At 36.6% G+C, this 17,886-nt stretch overlaps 1 protein-coding gene across 1 annotated transcript; it reads left to right on the top strand.

Moving 5' to 3' along the window:
- The first annotated feature begins 1,165 nt into the window (after nt 1-1,165).
- LOC148846614 (cytochrome P450 714C2-like) lies at nt 1,166-3,291 on the top strand. Its single transcript, XM_088952942.1, has 5 exons — nt 1,166-1,465; nt 1,631-1,857; nt 1,984-2,231; nt 2,378-2,738; nt 2,866-3,291. Exons 1-5 carry the CDS (start codon nt 1,168-1,170, stop codon nt 3,289-3,291), a joined length of 1,560 nt encoding a protein of 519 aa, XP_088809068.1. The 5' UTR covers nt 1,166-1,167.
- Nucleotides 3,292-17,886: the final 14,595 nt, after the last annotated feature.

Below are 17,886 nucleotides of genomic sequence, written 5' to 3'. Positions count from 1 at the left end.
TGGGCGACAAACAACATAGAGGAGATGAAGAATAAAATAAAAAAAAAAACATAAAATAATATTGTTAAGGTTTTAATCTTTCTGATTAATCACACATGTCTTTGATTAATATCCCACCTGAAACCCCATCAAGGCAAGAAATCCCAACCCCATCCCCATCATCCCCAAATCTTTCGTGCCCTGCCTAGCTTGCACGTTATTCTTAATTGCAAATTTATTTATTTTTTTTCCTGAAACTTACCTATGGCTATATTATATTATGTTGTGTAATATAGTATAATATAATATAAATTAACAGTTTATATATAATATAATATAATATAATATATAATCAGGACAGGTTAGACATCAGGGCTGGGGCAAAGTGGTCAAATGCCATCCCCGCCCCATCTCCAGTTTCTAGAGTTTTGGGTTTCCCTTAAACATTCCCCGAACCCCAATCAATGATCAAAAAACGTGCCTCCACTGGGGCAAGGCAAATTGCCATCTCCGGTGGAAAACATGGCGATGGAACCAAACACCACCTACCTAAACTATTAAATACTAGGTACAAAAGACTTGTGATATTTCTAAGGCTTGTGTAGCTACAAGCTAGGTGCATGAGCTGCTTTGTTTCCCCCATCTTGGAACGGAGCACTAAACACAGCAACCGGAGAAATTAAGAACTGATGATGGATCTACATAGGATAAAAGATTTAGCTATATTAATTAGCCATGCAAGGAGGATTAAAAGCATCGTCCAACGGAAAAAAAAAAGCATTAATTGGATACATTCAACTCTTTATTAGCAAATTTAAGGCCCTCCAATAGCGCCTTTGAGAACTTCCATTCCACCACCGAAGACTCGAAGAAAACTTTCATGGCTGGCGCAAAGCAAAATTTTCCAACTGAACCCCGTCAAAGTTTAGTTTCATACAGTCGTGAGGAGTTCGCCAACAATGACCACTGATCTGATTAGTCCTACTCACACCCAAAGATGAAGATCGACACCGGTATGAACTCAAATTTCTAGTTACAAGTTCAAATAAACTAGCGAGCGTCATATTTGACTGCATCTAAATTGGTAAAAAAAAGTATTTAATTAACTGTTCACTACAAAACCCAACTATATAAATGAGGGAAAAGGGTGAGAGAAAGAAAACACAGAGAAGTAAATAGCTAGAAGCAATGGAGCTTCAACTTGTACTTGTCAAGATGTTGTTTTCCATTGCTTTGCTTGGTTTTCTCAGCTTGTTTTTGCATCTCTACAGGGTTCTTTGGTTAAACCCACAGTTGCTTCGATCCAGACTTGAAAAGCAAGGGATCAAAGGTCCTCCCCCTACCTTTATCTTTGGAAATGTTCCAGAGATGAAGAGGATGCAAAATTCCAAATCAACAGCATTGGTGGCTTCAAACAATGAAAAGCTATCTCATGATTTTGCTTCTACCATCTTCCCTTGTTTCGAGAAATGGAGAAAGGAATATGGTAAACAATGTTTATTGAGTTCTGATCAGGATATGAAACCCAATCCAACCACTGACCATTTAGATGATCTGATCAATCAATTGATTATTATAATTAACGAATCCTTTTTTTTTTATTTGGTTTTTATACAGAACATGTTTAATTATCAACTGTTAATATATACAGGTGATTTGTTCACGTTTTCCCTTGGAAATCTACAAATATTGTATGTGACAGACCCTTATCTGGCCAAGGAAATGACCCTTTGTTCATCCATGAGCTTGGGGAAGTCTCGATACCTACAATATGAATTTGGGCCTTTGCTTGGGAGGGGCATTTTGACGTCAAATGGATCAATCTGGTCTCACCAGAGAAAAACCATAGCTCCGGAGTTATCCATGGATAAGGTTAAGGTAACCATGCATGCAGTACTTCACTAATGGCTAATTATATATAAAACTGGATGACTCAACTTAGCACTTGTCTGAACTAGTCAATTTGAGTGTTTAATGAAAACCCATGTGCCAATCTTATTGAAGGGAATGGTGAACTTAATGGTGGAGTCTGCAAGCTCAATAGTGAAAGAATGGCAAGGGAGAATTCAAAGTGAAGGAGGAGTTGCAGAGATAGGAGTTGATGAGGACATGACCCGCATTTCGGCACTTATAATCTCCAAATTTATGTTTGGCAGCAGCTTCTCCAAAGCACTTGATATAATTTCAAAGCTCAAAGACATACAAAATGCCTTGACTATGTCAACCATTCTTAAAGGGATTCCTGGCTATAGGTATATATGCCTTTATCTGAGAGAGGGAGAGAGAGAGAGCATATATATTGATATATATATATATATATATATATATATATATATATATATATATATATATATATATATATATATTTTATACTGTGGAAATTTGGAAATGTGTTCAGATACATTCCAACTGAGAACAACAGAAAAATATGGAAACTAGAGAAAGAGGTCCGTTCAATGATCTTAAAGATTGTAAAGGAACGAGCAGCAGAAGATAAACCTGGGCAAGATTTATTACAGATGATAATTGAGGGTGCAGAGGATGGTAGTCTAGGCGGTCCATATACTGCAGAAGATTTCATCCTCGACAATTGCAAGAACGTCTACTTTGCTGGGCTTGAAACCACTGCAATTACAGCCTTGTGGTGCTTCATCTTGCTGGCTTCACATCCTGAATGGCAAGATCGTTGCCGTGCTGAGATACTAGAAATTAGTGGAGGATGCCTGCCAGACGTAGATATGCTTCGCAAGATGAAAACGGTATATATATATATATATACATCTGATCAATATTCTGATGAACTTAAATCACTCTCTCTTCTCTCATAAACTGATTAATGGACTACTACATATATATATATATATATCATTGATTGATTCTTGGCAGACAACAATGGTGATTCAAGAGGTGCTGCGTCTTTATCCACCAAGCTTGTTGCTGTCCAGAGAAGTTCTGCAAGATATCAAGTTGGGAGAAATTCTTGTGCCCAAAAGCGTCAACATTTGGCTCTCGGTGCATGCATTACACCGAGACCCTGAACTTTGGGGACCTGATGCCTGCAATTTTAATCCTGAGAGGTTTGCTAATGGAGTTGTAGGTGCATGCAAGCTTCCACAAACTTACTTGGCATTTGGCATGGGGTCTCGGATTTGTGCAGGGCAGAACTTTGCCATGATGGAACTGAAGATCATCCTCGCCCTCATCCTATCAAACTTCTCCTTCTCACTTTCTCCAAAGTACCATCACTCCCCTGTGTTTAAAATTATCATACAGCCTGGTGATGAAGTGAAGCTTATTGTGAGGAAGGTTTGATTCTTGTATCTAGTTTTAGTTTTAGTAATAAATATTAGAAAAAGGGGTAGACATATAGTTTCTTTTGGTAATAGTTGTAATGGGTAATATATATTTTATATTTATCTATATTATATAAAGTGGATACTTGCCTCATAAAAGTTAAATCACATATTTACCAACATTATATTTTATAACAGTTTTCAGTTTTACTCTTTCATCTAAAGCATGTGTTTATTCTAGTAATAAATAATTAGTATGTTTGTTTGAAGATGGTTGTGTATAAAAGACCATCTATTGCATCCATATATAATTTGATGATGAATGATATGGAAGTGAAGAATGGCCAAACAGGATTCATGTAGGGATCCCCTATAGTTGGGTTTGGTGTATTTCACCTTTGTAATGAATTTTAGTGTAAAATAAGAAAGGGTCAATTACAGATAGGTGCCCTCTACTTTGGGGTAGTGACAGATAGATACCCTGAACTTTCAAAAATAGACACTTAGGTCCATCCGCTAGTATTCCGTCAGTTAAGCATTACATAATGTCAAAAATATATACCCTTCTCATGTATTTCTGAGATCATTTTCAGGTAACCAAACTTCTCCCTATGATGACGTTCTCAAATGGGCATCAAATAACATATTCAAATTATCCGATGATGACATTCTCTGGTGATGATTTTACTTCGTTGAATGATCTAAAAAATATATTAGAAGGGTATTTTTAATATTATGTAATGTTTAACAATACTAACGATGGACCTAAGTGTCTATTTTTGAAAGTTCAAGGCGCTCAAGTGTTGCAATTGAAAGTTCAGGCCGGATACCTATCTGTCACTACCCCAAAGTACAGGGTATATCTCTCTGTAATTTACCCAATAAGAAAAGATATGTATTCAAAAATTCTCACTTAGTCCAATAAAAAAGTAATAAAATTTTAAGGGCATTTTCAAGAAAAGAAGACCTTGAAATCTCTCTCTCACATTTTTCCTCTCATTAAACAATGAAGGTTCTCCACCTCTCTCTTTCCTTCATCAATCAGCTCGAATTTAAATACCTGTTTTTCTCGGCAATTTCTGTTCCTTCGACTTTCAAGGTTTCTTAACGTGCAAACAATGGCGCCTCCCGAACCTGGAGGAAAGCCCAAGAAAGTAGGAGTCATTCTTGCTCTAGATGAGGGAGGGCCACTCCCGCACCACCTGTAGGTCCGTCCGGTCGTTACAATTGAGTGTTTGTGGGCTGAGTTAGAATTTCATAAAACTAATTTGTTAATCTTTTGAATCTTGGCTTAACGTTAGTATTCATTCTTTTATTGTCTTACTATTATGCATTATAGAACAATAACCACCACTACATGACAATTTGTTCATGAAGACTTACCATGTTAAAGATGGCCTTTTAAAAGGAAAAGAAACAATTATATATATACCATAATTATTATATATATATATATACGACACAGTCCCATTTACACCATAAGGTAAACACCAACAATGTTACAGTCAACCCTCACTTTAGATAGGATTGCAACTTGGGTTGGTCCGAGTCTCCGCGAGTTGGCATTTTGCACTGTTTTGGGCTTGGGCCTTTGATCAGGTGCATTCAAATTTTAGCAGAAACCCAACTTGACCCCTCCCAAGTTGTAGCCCTACCCCTAGCCCTTTCATCGTGCTAGATTTTTATTAAGAAAAATCAAAATTATAAGAGGATGTAGATGTCAGCCTATTTCTCTTGCCAGGAAAACTTTGCAACAGTTCTATGGCTTTCCATGAGTGATATCTACCAGCTAGCTATCAGCTGGTATCCACCTTGCAAAGCTGATAATGGGCCACGTCGCAACTCCTATTGGTAAGATGACCATTCGAATACATCCAGAGATTTTGTGCTCGGAACTTTGATAATAAACCTCACTTTCCTGACCGGACCGTGGCAGGTTGAGAATGAGGAATTTTAAAATATTTATAAGCTTGGAATCATCATTTTCTATGTTCTCAACAATAAACATATGAAAGGGGTCTATTTATTTATTTTTTTCTGAAATGTCCGGATGAAGCAATATTAATATTTTAGTTCATTTGGACAAGAAGGGCATTCTACCAAAAAAAGGAGAGGATATGATGATTAATTTGTTAGTGAGTGAACACTGAAAGGAAACTCAGAATATATGGCTTTTGGTGGAGAAAAAAAAAACTCAACTTTTACTCGTTTGTGAACGCAAGTTTCTGATATCAACTTACATTAGGGCTGCAACTTGGGTGAATTGGATGAGAATCGACCCAAGCCCAATATTAAGATTCAAACTTGAACTTGGACCTGGCCCAACTTAAGCTTAGTTAAAAACAATTTTAGTTAGGATCGGGCTTGGCTTTGATTTGAAGTAATTTTTTAATATCTTTTATGCATTTATCTTTTATTGGGCTTTGTAACTAAATTTAGGAGTAGAATGGATTGAAAATATTCACAAATGTCATTCAACATCATCATCATCATCATCATCATCTAAGTCTTATCCTATCTATATGGGGTTGGCTACATCAATCTAGTTTCACCATGCCATTTTATTTAGTTGTTAAATTTACAAAATCATGCAATTAATAAATAATATATATATATATATATATATATATATATATATATATATACATGGGTATGAGTTTTAAGTTAATCATAGACATATTGTAAAAAGAAAAAAATAGTTTAAGATGTATATGATAGTATAAATATGTAATATACATAAATGTATATGCTATAAATAACAACACAATATATAAATATATGATTATGTGTATATAATAAATGTTGTGGGAGCTTGGGCTACCCACAACCCAAAGACTGAGGTTCAATCTGTGTAAAAACTCAGGTTGGATTGGGTCAAGTTTGGGTTGGGCCTCTCCAATTTACATCCCTAATCAATATTAGTGGTGGCTTACCAACTGAGCCCTAGGTGAGCTCACACTTTCTGCCATCATTGCCTTAGCATTCACCAACAAATAAAACATCCCTACTTGATATCAACTCTGCAAGCAAAGATATAATACATTTTCTCCATAGCTGTTGCTTCCGTCTGTGCCTCGGGAATGTAAGTTTCTCGTTCTGGGTACTCTTATATTTCCTAAATGCATAAAATTTGGTTTGAAATAAAATTAGTGGTTGCTTCTTTTCTGTTGAATCTATTATGACTTGTCTCATCAACAACACGCCAGTTTTTTAAATCTCCAAACTACTATTCTTTTCTTATTAATTTGAATGTTTTATGATTTGATTTATTTTATAGCTAGAACATTAAAGTCCTCTCCGTTGCTCCAATAGATCCTTGCATATTTCTGCCTGGATTCAATATTCAAATGAAATGGTAGAGCTTTCTTTCTAATAGATATAAATTTATGGTTTCATTTGGTTTTTCTTGATTTATTGGAAAAAGGAGTGCATAATTTTTATATTTTAAGATGAAGAGAGACATTCATGTCAGTGAAATGAAACAAAATAAAAATAAAAAAAAAAACATTTTTCTATGCCAATGAAATTACTCTTGTTTGTTTGTTTGTTTCATTTGGAGAAAATAGAGGCATTTTTTGTTAATTAGGGTTTAAGAGAAAAAGGCGAAGAAAAATAAAGCTGGTTCAGGGGGTTATTTTAATAATTTAACACATTACATCATCTAACTTAATGGTCAGGGGGTATTTGTCACAAAGGCTCTGTTTGAAAGGAGTACATATGCAAATAAGCAGAGTGCAAAACCTTATGTTTTGTATTACTTTGTATGTATTTGCACTGTATTCTTTCCAAATTGAGCCAAAGTGAAAATTCAGGGGGTATTTGTCACCCCATAGTACAAGGTATGTTTAAATAATTTTGAAAACCAAAACACAGAAAATTGAAATGAACAGTTTAGGAATTTTGATTACTGGGAATGCCGCTTATAATGGGCTGTGCATTCGGGGTAGGGGACTCTTAAGTCAATTGTGCACACGAAATGCTTGTTAAAATGTTTGAATTCAAAACAAGTACATAGGATTCGGACAAAAGCATAGGAATTAAAGAGTGTTTATTGATAAAAGAAATACTGAAAACAGCCTATTTCCGGTGGGGTTTGAATCCGAAATTTCAATAATCAAATTAGACTCCGATGTGATTGGTTTTAATCCGAATGTGACCCGATAAACATTAATTATCCGTCCCTCTTGTGTAATAACTCAAAAGTAATTTAACCACTGCTTGTCAATAAATATAAGGCTCTGTTTGGTTATATTTTTAAAAGTACTTTTATACTTTTGAAAGCACAGCACTTTTTTTTGGCTTTCATAATTTTTTCGGTGATCGGCTTCTTACACTCAAAAAAGCTAAACCAAGTACATCAAGCCAAATAGATGTGCTTGGTGGAAAAAAAAAAAAAAAAAATGGAAGGTCTGGGTTGGGCTTTTCAACCCTAACCCCACAAGTTAAAGTTGGAGTCAGGTTTTTCAACCCTTACCGCCCAAGTTGCACCCCTAACTTGGCCCAGAAATTTTCGGGCTTGATCCAAGGTTTTTGTGTAGGCCATCCTGGGCCTGGAAGGGTGATCACGGGCTGGGCTTATCACCAATTAAAGGTATCTAGTCTGTGCCAAGAATGGGCTGGGCCTGGTTCCTAACCTATGATCTAATAATCAATATCTGCTTTTTAGTTTAGCACAAAATTAGTATTATAATTTAAAATATTTGGACGATAACTATTTGCAAAAAGTGAAAAAAGACATTTAGATTTTGATTTTTTTATAAGATAACAACATTAATAAAATACCCTTAAAATATTATGACTAGTCAAATATATGGACAACGGACATTATATTTTCGACATTTTCTGGTCGGGCCTGGGCCCAAATACATTAGGCCTGTCCAGCAATGCATTCAAATCTTATATTTATTTATTGCATTATTATATAATTTATTTATATAAATACTAAAGTAGAAGGTGCCACGTAGGTGGCCATTGGTGGTGAGGACAGTGGCTGAGTTGACACACTAAATATAGATAAATTAGTGCTTAGTTTTCCACAAGGACCATTCAATTAGTGCTTAGTTTCAATGTTTCCCTTTCATATGGGCTGGCTGATTGTAGTAAACCTTGACTAGAACATGAATGGTCAATAGACTATATCCCTTGGTGACTTGGCTAATGGGAGGGCTGGGACGGGGCAATGGACAAAGGAGAGAAAGTTAAGGAGGAAAGAGGAAATTAAAGGGAGAGGAGAGAAGGGAAAACAAGTGTGGCGTGAATAACAGTTCCCATGTCAACTTTGACAACAATATCCCTCTACTATTTTTCACAAAGACCATTTAAAGTTGTGTTTGGTTTGAAGGATTAGGGAAAGGAAGGGAAAAGCAGAAAAATCTATACAAGTTTTATAAAGGTTTCCTTACCTTTTCCTTCAAACCAAACATAACCTTAGTTTCAGTCAGTTTACTTAAATATGGTTTATCACCACCATTCCGCTACATCTTCAATTTCTACATCCATTTTACTAATTAGAAAAATCTACGCCCACCTTCCAGATGACCTATGCTTTGACTCGATCGGTCGGGTTTGTCCAAATTTGCATCCCAAGTAAGTTTCAGTTGATTTCAAACCTTTATCCAACCTTCCCTAACCCCTACTGACCCTAATTCAATCTCATCAGGAATTATATTAAATAATTAAAACCTTGTGTAAGAGCTTAGATGTTCAAAACCAGTATATATAGTTTAATGCACATCGGCTCAAAAGCCGAACCAACCCGGTCTAGCAACTAATCTGATTTACTGAGAAGTAAATATAGAAAATTGTAGCAGTTTAAGAATAAGCTAGTTGTTCACAGCTTGCTTCTTTGGATGACATGGCATGAAAATGTTCTAAAGAAGTCTCTATGAAGTTCACATCAGCACCCCACCCAGCGCACCCCAAAAACGCCCCACGGCACATCTCAGCGTGCATTGGGAACACTGTGGGGTGCAGATGTGAATTCGTCTCTATGTACAAATAGAAAAATACAAATAGCTCTCGTCAAAACACTTTTTCCCTCTCTTAGGTTCTTTCTTAGACTTTATCTTTTTGATAGATTCCAGATCACTGACTTGCAGGGGATCACATTGGCTTGATTCCTCGCTGGAGATTACTGACTTAAATTCTCTATGGAGAAGTACGAGATAGGTTTAATGCAGATTTCTGATTTTTGTTGCAGAGCTATAAATATTTCGGTCAAAAACCTACATTTTATGCACCCATATCCACCCGTGAATTGACATCAATTCCCAGCTGGCACCTACCATAAATGTACTTTGAGCCTACAAATTCTGACCCTGGCCTGAACCGTGATTCTCCCAATTCTCTATGCTCTGCAATAATAATATTAACATGTGTGTGTAGGTGAATGCATGTTGGTACAAAAACGGAATTAAGAGCACAATGAATCACGATTAGGGAGTTAATAGATTATTTATTCCTTCAATGATTCAATCCATGTTTTTTAAAGTCGATCTGTCTAATTAAGCTGGGAGTGCAATTCTGTTCCATTTTTTCTCTACACTCAAAAATATCAAAACACAGCTTTAGAGTACACTCTAATTAGAGATGGCAATCTTATCCATCCAGGGGGCTTCAACCCACCCCACCCCACCCTAGTCAGGGTGGTTTTTTCACCATTGACTAGGTTTGGAGTGGGCTTATTGCTTGGACTGCATGCTTGATCTTCACTCTATCCATAGAGTGATAGAGGGTATTTGGTACAGTAGCATTGTACTGTTATTGCATTTTGGGTTGGTCAATACAAATATGTGAGAAATATGTATCATCACATTATATTTGAACATCATTTTAATTAAAAAATTGGGCTTGTTATAAGAAACATTAAATTTGACATTTTAAGTGAAAATGGCAATTTATATTGATAAATTTAAATTTCAAAATATTTCAGGTACAAAAATCTTACACAAATTTGTATTGCTCAACCCAAAGCACAATACTAGCACTGTACCACACCCCATAGTAAGAGAAAGAAGCTAATAATTGCTTATGTAATTTGTATTCTCTAGAGAATTATCATACATACCTACAATTAGAAGGCACTCTACAAAGAAGAATAATTGGGAAAAATGGACAAGGATTGGTATCACACACCCGATTTTTGCTCAGTCTCCTCTCTGACCCACTCCTCACACTCTAGATGCCTGATCAGACTCTACTATTCTCTGAAGAACATGTTCAACCCCTAAAAGACCAAATTTTGACTTAAACACCATCAAATCTACTATTAAAATTACAAGATTCCCTTCTGACGGCCACGATTGTGCCACATCACCACACCTATTACATGATCAGACCCCATAATATGAAACAAAACCTATAAACATCCAATCACACCTAATTTTATCCATAAATTCCTTCATTTTGCCATCTACCCATTAAAGATTCCATTTTGATGAACTGGACGCTACAATTAAAACCCATGATCCAAATCTCAACCTTAGATTCTATGATTTCGCCATCCACTCATCAAAGATTCCATTTTGATGAACCAGACACTATGACTAAAACCCACAATCCAAATACATTGGAAATGACCAAAACCTTCACCAACCTCTCGATTGATCATCTGTTAAATTTCAAATCTCAAAATGACTATTTCATCCTTTATTTAAAAAGATTCTAAATAGGTAATTATCATTGGTAGTCACTCTCCAAATTCAAGATCTCCATCATAACATATAATCCAACACCTCCAAACCCATCAAAACATCTAATCAACTCCACGGTCAACCCATCCGCCGAATTCCAAACCTAAAACTTTCATCTCTCCCTTTTTATAGAAAAGATTCCAATTTAAGTCCTCTTTTTACCCGTCACTCTTATAGCCACAGATATGTATCACAATATATCTCCCAAGACCCCCAAACCTTACCAATGCTTTCTTAAAACTCTCATTGACCACCCATCAAATTTTAGCCCTTAAAATATCCGCTTTACCTTTTCATCATACAAAGATTTGATTCTAAGCCTTTTTTATTGGCTAGACCACCCGTACATCAAATTCCTCGATCCAAATACATTTAAACCAACCAAATATTATAAATTTGTCCAAGACATTCAAAAATCCGATCCTACAAAATTTTAACTCAAAATTCCTCAATTTGCCCACCCATCGAACTAAGATTTCATTCTAAACATTTTCATTGATCAGACCACCTGTACCCTGAATTCCCCTAATCCAAACGCATTTGAACCAATCAAATCTTGTCAATTCATCTAGGAAACTTAGAAATACTATCATACAAAAGTTCAACTCAAAATTCCTCCATCTGCTTGTCATTAAATAAATATTCCATTCTGAGCATTTTCATTGGTCCCCTCGATCCTAACTCATTTGAACCGATCAAACCTTTCCAATTCATCCAAGATACTCAGAAATACAATCCTACAAAATTTCGAATCAAAATTCCTCCATCTGCTCATCCATTGAACGAAGATTCCAATCCAAGAGACAATGTGATAAAATGCGTCTAAAAAAAACCACATAAATAAATGGGTTTCTAGCATATAAGGGCAACCTTTTTCCCCTAATATCAATAAAAAATAATATATTTATATAATAACTAAAATATAAAAGCATTTTTGGAAAAATATCAAGAAAAGGCATTGTTGCTTGTCTTCCTCCTCTATGGTAGGTTAAGGTCACTGGCGACAACTATGACTAGAGTCCTCATGAGAAACCATGTCAAGTAAAATCATAGGTGGCACAGTGTAATGTCTTCTTGCTTCTTTAGTCAAAGTGACATCAACAACCTCAAGATCATGGCCAACCTCAAACCAGAACTTTGTGTGTGCATGTGTGTGTGTGTGTGTGAAACTTATTTTTGTAACTATAATGTCTCAAGATGCTTCGGTGCAGGCTACAACAAAGCAAAAGGAATTCATTTATAGGTCAAGTGGCCATGCTTCTACTGCCTAGCTCTTTTGAGTTCATCTTTACCTTCCTCGGCATATCTTACCATGGTGCCACCAACACAACAACGAATCCCTTCTACACCTTGTCGGAGATTGCCAAACAAGCCAAAGAGTCAAATGCGACCGTTGGTTTTCTTTCTGAGACATGAAGAGCATTTCTGGTTATAACTTGGATGGAATCTTATGATCCATTCACATGAATACAAAGGTAGAGGAGGAAGATGAACAATAGTGCCATTTCTTGTTATTTCTTTTCCAAAAAAGCTACCCTGTTTTAGTTATTATATAAAAATATTATTTTTTATTGATATTAAAAGAAAAAAGTTGCCCTTATCTGCAAGAAACCCTAAATAAATTGAAAGCAATAACATAAAAAGAAAAAATTTTAGAGAGAGAAAGAGATAGATAGGGAGAATGGAGGGAGGGACGCTTTATTACCTTTTTTATGTTGCACACATCCATGGCATAACAAAAAAGGGTACAAAGCACTACTACGACACAAGGGAAAGAAGGATAGAGGAGAGAACGAGGGTTAGAAAGGGATAGTGAGATAGGAAGTGAGAAGATTAAAAACAAAGCTATAGAGATGGGAGAGAGAAAGAGCTTAAAAGAGGGAGAAGAATATGACAACAACAGTTGTTTGTCTTGTGAAATAGGTTTCTTAAGGGTTGTAGAGATTTCTCTTATATTTGGAGGGAAGTGGAAGGATAGTAGCTGTTTAGGCAGCAAGCCTACCTTGGTTTTGAATACAAGAAGAGCCTACCTCAGTTCTGGATACGAGAAGGAGCCTAACTCAACCCTGAGAAGGAGCCCATGCCCGAGTTCACATCTCCCCCCACAACACCCCACAACACATCCCTAGCCGTGTATTGAGAACATCTCCCGATGATGATATCATCGGTTTTGGTACTATCATCGAGAGATGTTCCCAATACACAATGAAAATGTATTGTGGGGCATTGTGGGGTGGAGATGTGAACTCCCCAAGCCCTCCTACATCTACCTCAACCCAGTCTTCTTCCTTGGGCAGAGGCGATGGCTCAACCGACACAGATGGCGTGGCGGCGGTTTCCTACACAGTAGCAAGAGGACAACTCGGAAGTTGTGTTAGGGGTGGTGGTGGTTCGTAGAAGGATGAATGGTCCTCGAAGCTTCAACCTATTCTAACTACACTAGAGATTGCTAACAGCGACACCATTGGAGTCTCCCTCTCTCGCTCGAAGAGCGAGATTCAAAACCAATGTGAGACTCTCGCATGGTTAAGCTTCCATCTATACGCAAGCACAAACTCCTTGCAGGTGAGACCTTCAATCTGCATGCATGAATAGATTCCATTTAGCGCAAGGAGAATACACCCATTCCATAGTAATATAGATAGATACATTTGCTTATATTTTTCCTACTTTATCCGATGCCATTCCTGATTCATTTATTAACAAATCATCAATTCGGTGGGTGGATTAACTTGTCTTTTGTATTTTTGGCTCGAATATTCATAACTAAAGACAACTTAACATCATACTGATAAGAACCCGCTAGACGACTTGCTCTAGGAACTCTTGAATCAAGTTGTTATGCGCACCCAAAAGCTAGCAAACAAGCTGTACTTGATCAGATTAGAACCTTAAGGAAACTAAGTCCTTAAAGACCCCAATCTTGAAGACGCCACAAAGGTTGATCACTCCCTTGATAAGTCAAGATATTGTATTCTACCAAGAACACAAGAAGGCAAAGCTAAGCTTGTTGAAAATACCTCTGTATTATTGATTGATCTCGTATTACATAGTTGTAGCATTTATATAGGCATGTAAACATCATTATCTTATAAGAAAACTCCTAATCTTATAAGGAAACTCCTAACTAATGATTATCTTATCAGGAAACACCTATCTGATGAGGATCTCTTTAATTTAGGAAAACAAATCTGCTTTGAAATATGAATCATTTTAAAAGACTACAACTAATGACAACTAAGCATAGAAAAGTCAAAGTAAACAAAACAAGATAAAAACAAGCCCATCAATACATCTTTGCATATGAATTGGGAATTTTCTTATCATGTCCATGCGCCAAGCCCATCAAACTTTGTTCTTCAAGTTCTAAGCCTTGCTCATCGTCTTGCACATAAAGATAGGTGATTATCCTTGGTGAAGCTTTGGGAACTACTAGAACAGTCTTAGAATCTTGTAGAACAACCTCTTTGCCATGCACTTCCATGATTAAGCCTTGTAAAGCCTCTTTCATCCTCTTTGTTCTTACCCTAGTCATTGGACCACCGATTCCTTGCAAAGGATCTTGAGAATATTTGGGAATATTAGCTTGAGCCATTTGGCCAGCACCTTGATCTCCATTACATACCTTGAATCATTCATTTATGTTATAAATCTGTTAATTTAACTCATGTAAATTCATGTTCGATGGATTAATTGGGATTGTTTCTTGTATACTGAGTTTGGTTATGAAGCCGAATCACTTCCCTCATGCATTGGTAGTGATTTGAAAAGGTGTGGATTTAACGATTGTCATTAGCCTTATGCTTATTTAATGGGTAGAAACACAATGGAAATTAGTTAGGTAGCTATTCGATAGTTACGGCTATGTTGATGTCATTTTAACTGTAGGAATGATTCCCATCTTGTGGGTAGTGAATATTTTCTTCTTAGATGGCTGATTAACTGTAATTTGTCCTTTAAAGCACTAAACCACTACCATTCCTGTTCATGCATATATCATTCATTTTAGTTAGGTTAAGTTAATTTCTTGTCCTTTCATTTTTAAAAGATTTTCTTTTTCACATAATAGTGGCCTTTTTATTTTGTCTCATCTCTTTTATTTTCTTTGCTATATAATTTCCATTTTGTATTTTGCAACAATTCACACCCATTGATAATAGCTTGTACATTAGTGTATGTTTTTGGACTTTTCCCCATATGGATACCACCTATTGCAAATGGGAGAGAGGTCTAATCCCTTTCTTCTCTCATTCAAGTCTTAGTGTGACTAGTTGGATCATTACCTTGGGTTTGGAGTTGCTATCAAGAAAAAAACAATTTTAAACGTAAATCTCGAAGGTCCCATGACCTCCACTTCTTTCAAATGATGGGTGGTGACTAGACCTGTTCATGGGTCGGGTTGCCCGACGGGCTGGCCCGGCCCAGCCAGGCTCCTAGACGAGCTTGAACATGCATTTTAGCCTGCGGATTTGACCTTGAGCCTAAAAGCCCGACTCGATTTTTTTGGTTTGGCCTCGGGATTTGTCAAGAAAGCCTGACCTGAATTTTATATAATTTAAACCCTAAATTCCTAAACCACCTAATCCTAGCCCTAAATTCTTCTCACTTTTCTTTTCATTCTCATTTTTTACTCTCGGACTCTCAGAATCGGCGAACCCGGGTGCACCGTTTTTACTCTATGAACTCATGCACTAGTAGCCGACACCACCAGAACTAGGTTGTCTCTCTCTTTCCAACAGTGAGTTCTCTCTCTCTCTCTCTCTCTCTCTCTAGCCAACACCATTTTCATCTTCTATCTTCTCAATTCTCACTTTTCTTTTCATTCTCAGTTTATCACTCTCAGACTCTCAGAACCGGTGAACCCAGACTCATATTTTCACTCTGCGAACTCAAGCACCAATGGCTGGCGCCACCAAAACTAGGTTGTTTCTCTCTTCAACTCTCTCTTTGGTTGCCACTATTTTTATCTTTTATCTTTTCACTTTCTCAGTTTTCATTCTCACTCTCAAACTCATAGGAATCGGAAAACTTAACTTAGGCACCATTCTCTCACTCTTAGAGGTGAACTCAGGCACCAGTGCTCAGACTCCCAAGTTGGGCTTTCGTCTCGGGCCTGAGCTTTAGGCTTTTTATGAGAGCCAGGCTTAGGCCCAAGTTGTAGGCCTGTTGGTCGGGCTAGGCTCGGGCTTGAGCTTGAAAATTTTCTATTAATGAAGAGCAAAAGCCTGGCCCGAGCCTAGCTTGACCCAGCCCATGAATAGGCCTAGTGGTGACTCCAAATCAGCCCCAAGTGAGCCATTTTCTGATGCTCACCATTGGTTGCATTTAATAATTATATTTGTTAAATTTTTCTTAATAACAACAATGGTAATTAGCATCAATCAGATATATCGGTTTCAATAAGAGTGAAAAATTTTGGTTTCTAATTCTTTGTTTGTCCATCTTTCAATTTATGTGAAGATTTTTGATAACTGGATGGATAGAGTTCTCATATTTATGTTCTCTTTTACATACAATTCTATTATGGTATTCTACAGATAGACACATTGGCCTTCATAATGTGACAATCCAGTGCCCGAACTTTGGTTTGAGTGACAATTTGGTCCCCAAACTTTAAAATGCAGCAATTTAGTACCCAAACTTTCAAGATGTGCCAATCTAGTACTCGAACTTTCAAAATGTGACAATCTAGTACCTGTCATTAACCAGTCCATTAATCAGCCGTTAAGTGACATTTCAAAAGTAAAAAATGCCCGAAAAGTGTCATCTAATTCTCTTTATCAATCATCCAAACATTGACAATAAAATGAATAGTCCCAAATTCTAGATTCTTTTAAACAATCGCCAACTTTTTTGAATAGAAGAAGCTGGGAGTTGGGACTGTTCAATTTTTTTTCAACCTTTGGATGGTTGATAAAGAGAATTAGATGGCATTCGAAGGGTATTTTTTAATTTTCAAATGTCAATTGCTGATTAATGACAGGCACTGGACTGTCACATTTTGAAAATTTAGGTATTGGGTTGTCACATTTTGAAAGTTCGGGTACTGGATTTTTGCATTTTAAAGTTCGGGTACTAATCGGAAATTTTCCCAAAAGATAGAGAGGGGTTGGGGTTGGAGTTCTAAAACTTTGCTTCTATCTATATGGGAGTGGACATCAATTTGGTTGCATTTGTTTGTGATACAAACACAAATACCCTTTTGTAAAACAGGTTCACAATTGTAAACCCTTTTGTATTCCTCTAGTTTGTTTCAAATCAAAGTAAAGAGATGAACAGTAGTCTCTCTCGCACTCAAACAATAGAATAAATACGCCTATTTACATTGAGATCCCAAGAGTACAAGTTTGTATCCATTGAATGGATATAGTAATGCACTCCTCACCATATGAATACCTCAAAAAAAAAAAAACATTTTTCACCGCTTAATTAATTCACTTTTGTATGATAAACAAACATTCACAAACCCAATTTCGGGTCAGTGGTTTAACCGTTCGGGTCAAATGGTTCAAATGGTTTACATTAGGGAAAATATTTATATGAGAAAGGAGAACGAGAGAAGAGATTATTTTGGTTGAGAAAGAAAAAAAAAAAGAAAGAAGAAAAGGAAGAAAGAAAGGAAGGAGAAGGGAAAAATATAAAAGAAGAGAAAGGAAAGGATGGAGGAAAGGAGGGAAGAAGAAGGAAGAGGACGAAGATGATTTGACACTCACCGACAATGATAATGACGATGATGACGGTGAGGCGGCGACAATAGATACAGATCTGAGATTTGAGATCGATTTCTTTGCATTGTCTGTGAGTGTTGTAGATCTTCTTCTTCTTCTTCTTCTTCTTCTTCTTCTTCTCTCTCTCTTTGTGTTGGATCTTAGATTTGAGTTTGTGTTAGACGATCTCAGATCTGAGTTCATCCTCTCTACACC

This window comes from Nelumbo lutea, chromosome 7 (assembly GCF_056320005.1).
Source record: "Nelumbo lutea isolate HS-2025 chromosome 7, American lotus-T2T, whole genome shotgun sequence".
Classification (NCBI taxonomy): Eukaryota; Viridiplantae; Streptophyta; class Magnoliopsida; order Proteales; family Nelumbonaceae; genus Nelumbo; species Nelumbo lutea.
The sequence above is the reverse complement of the archived record's forward strand: the minus strand, read 5'-3'. Positions and strand labels throughout refer to the sequence as shown.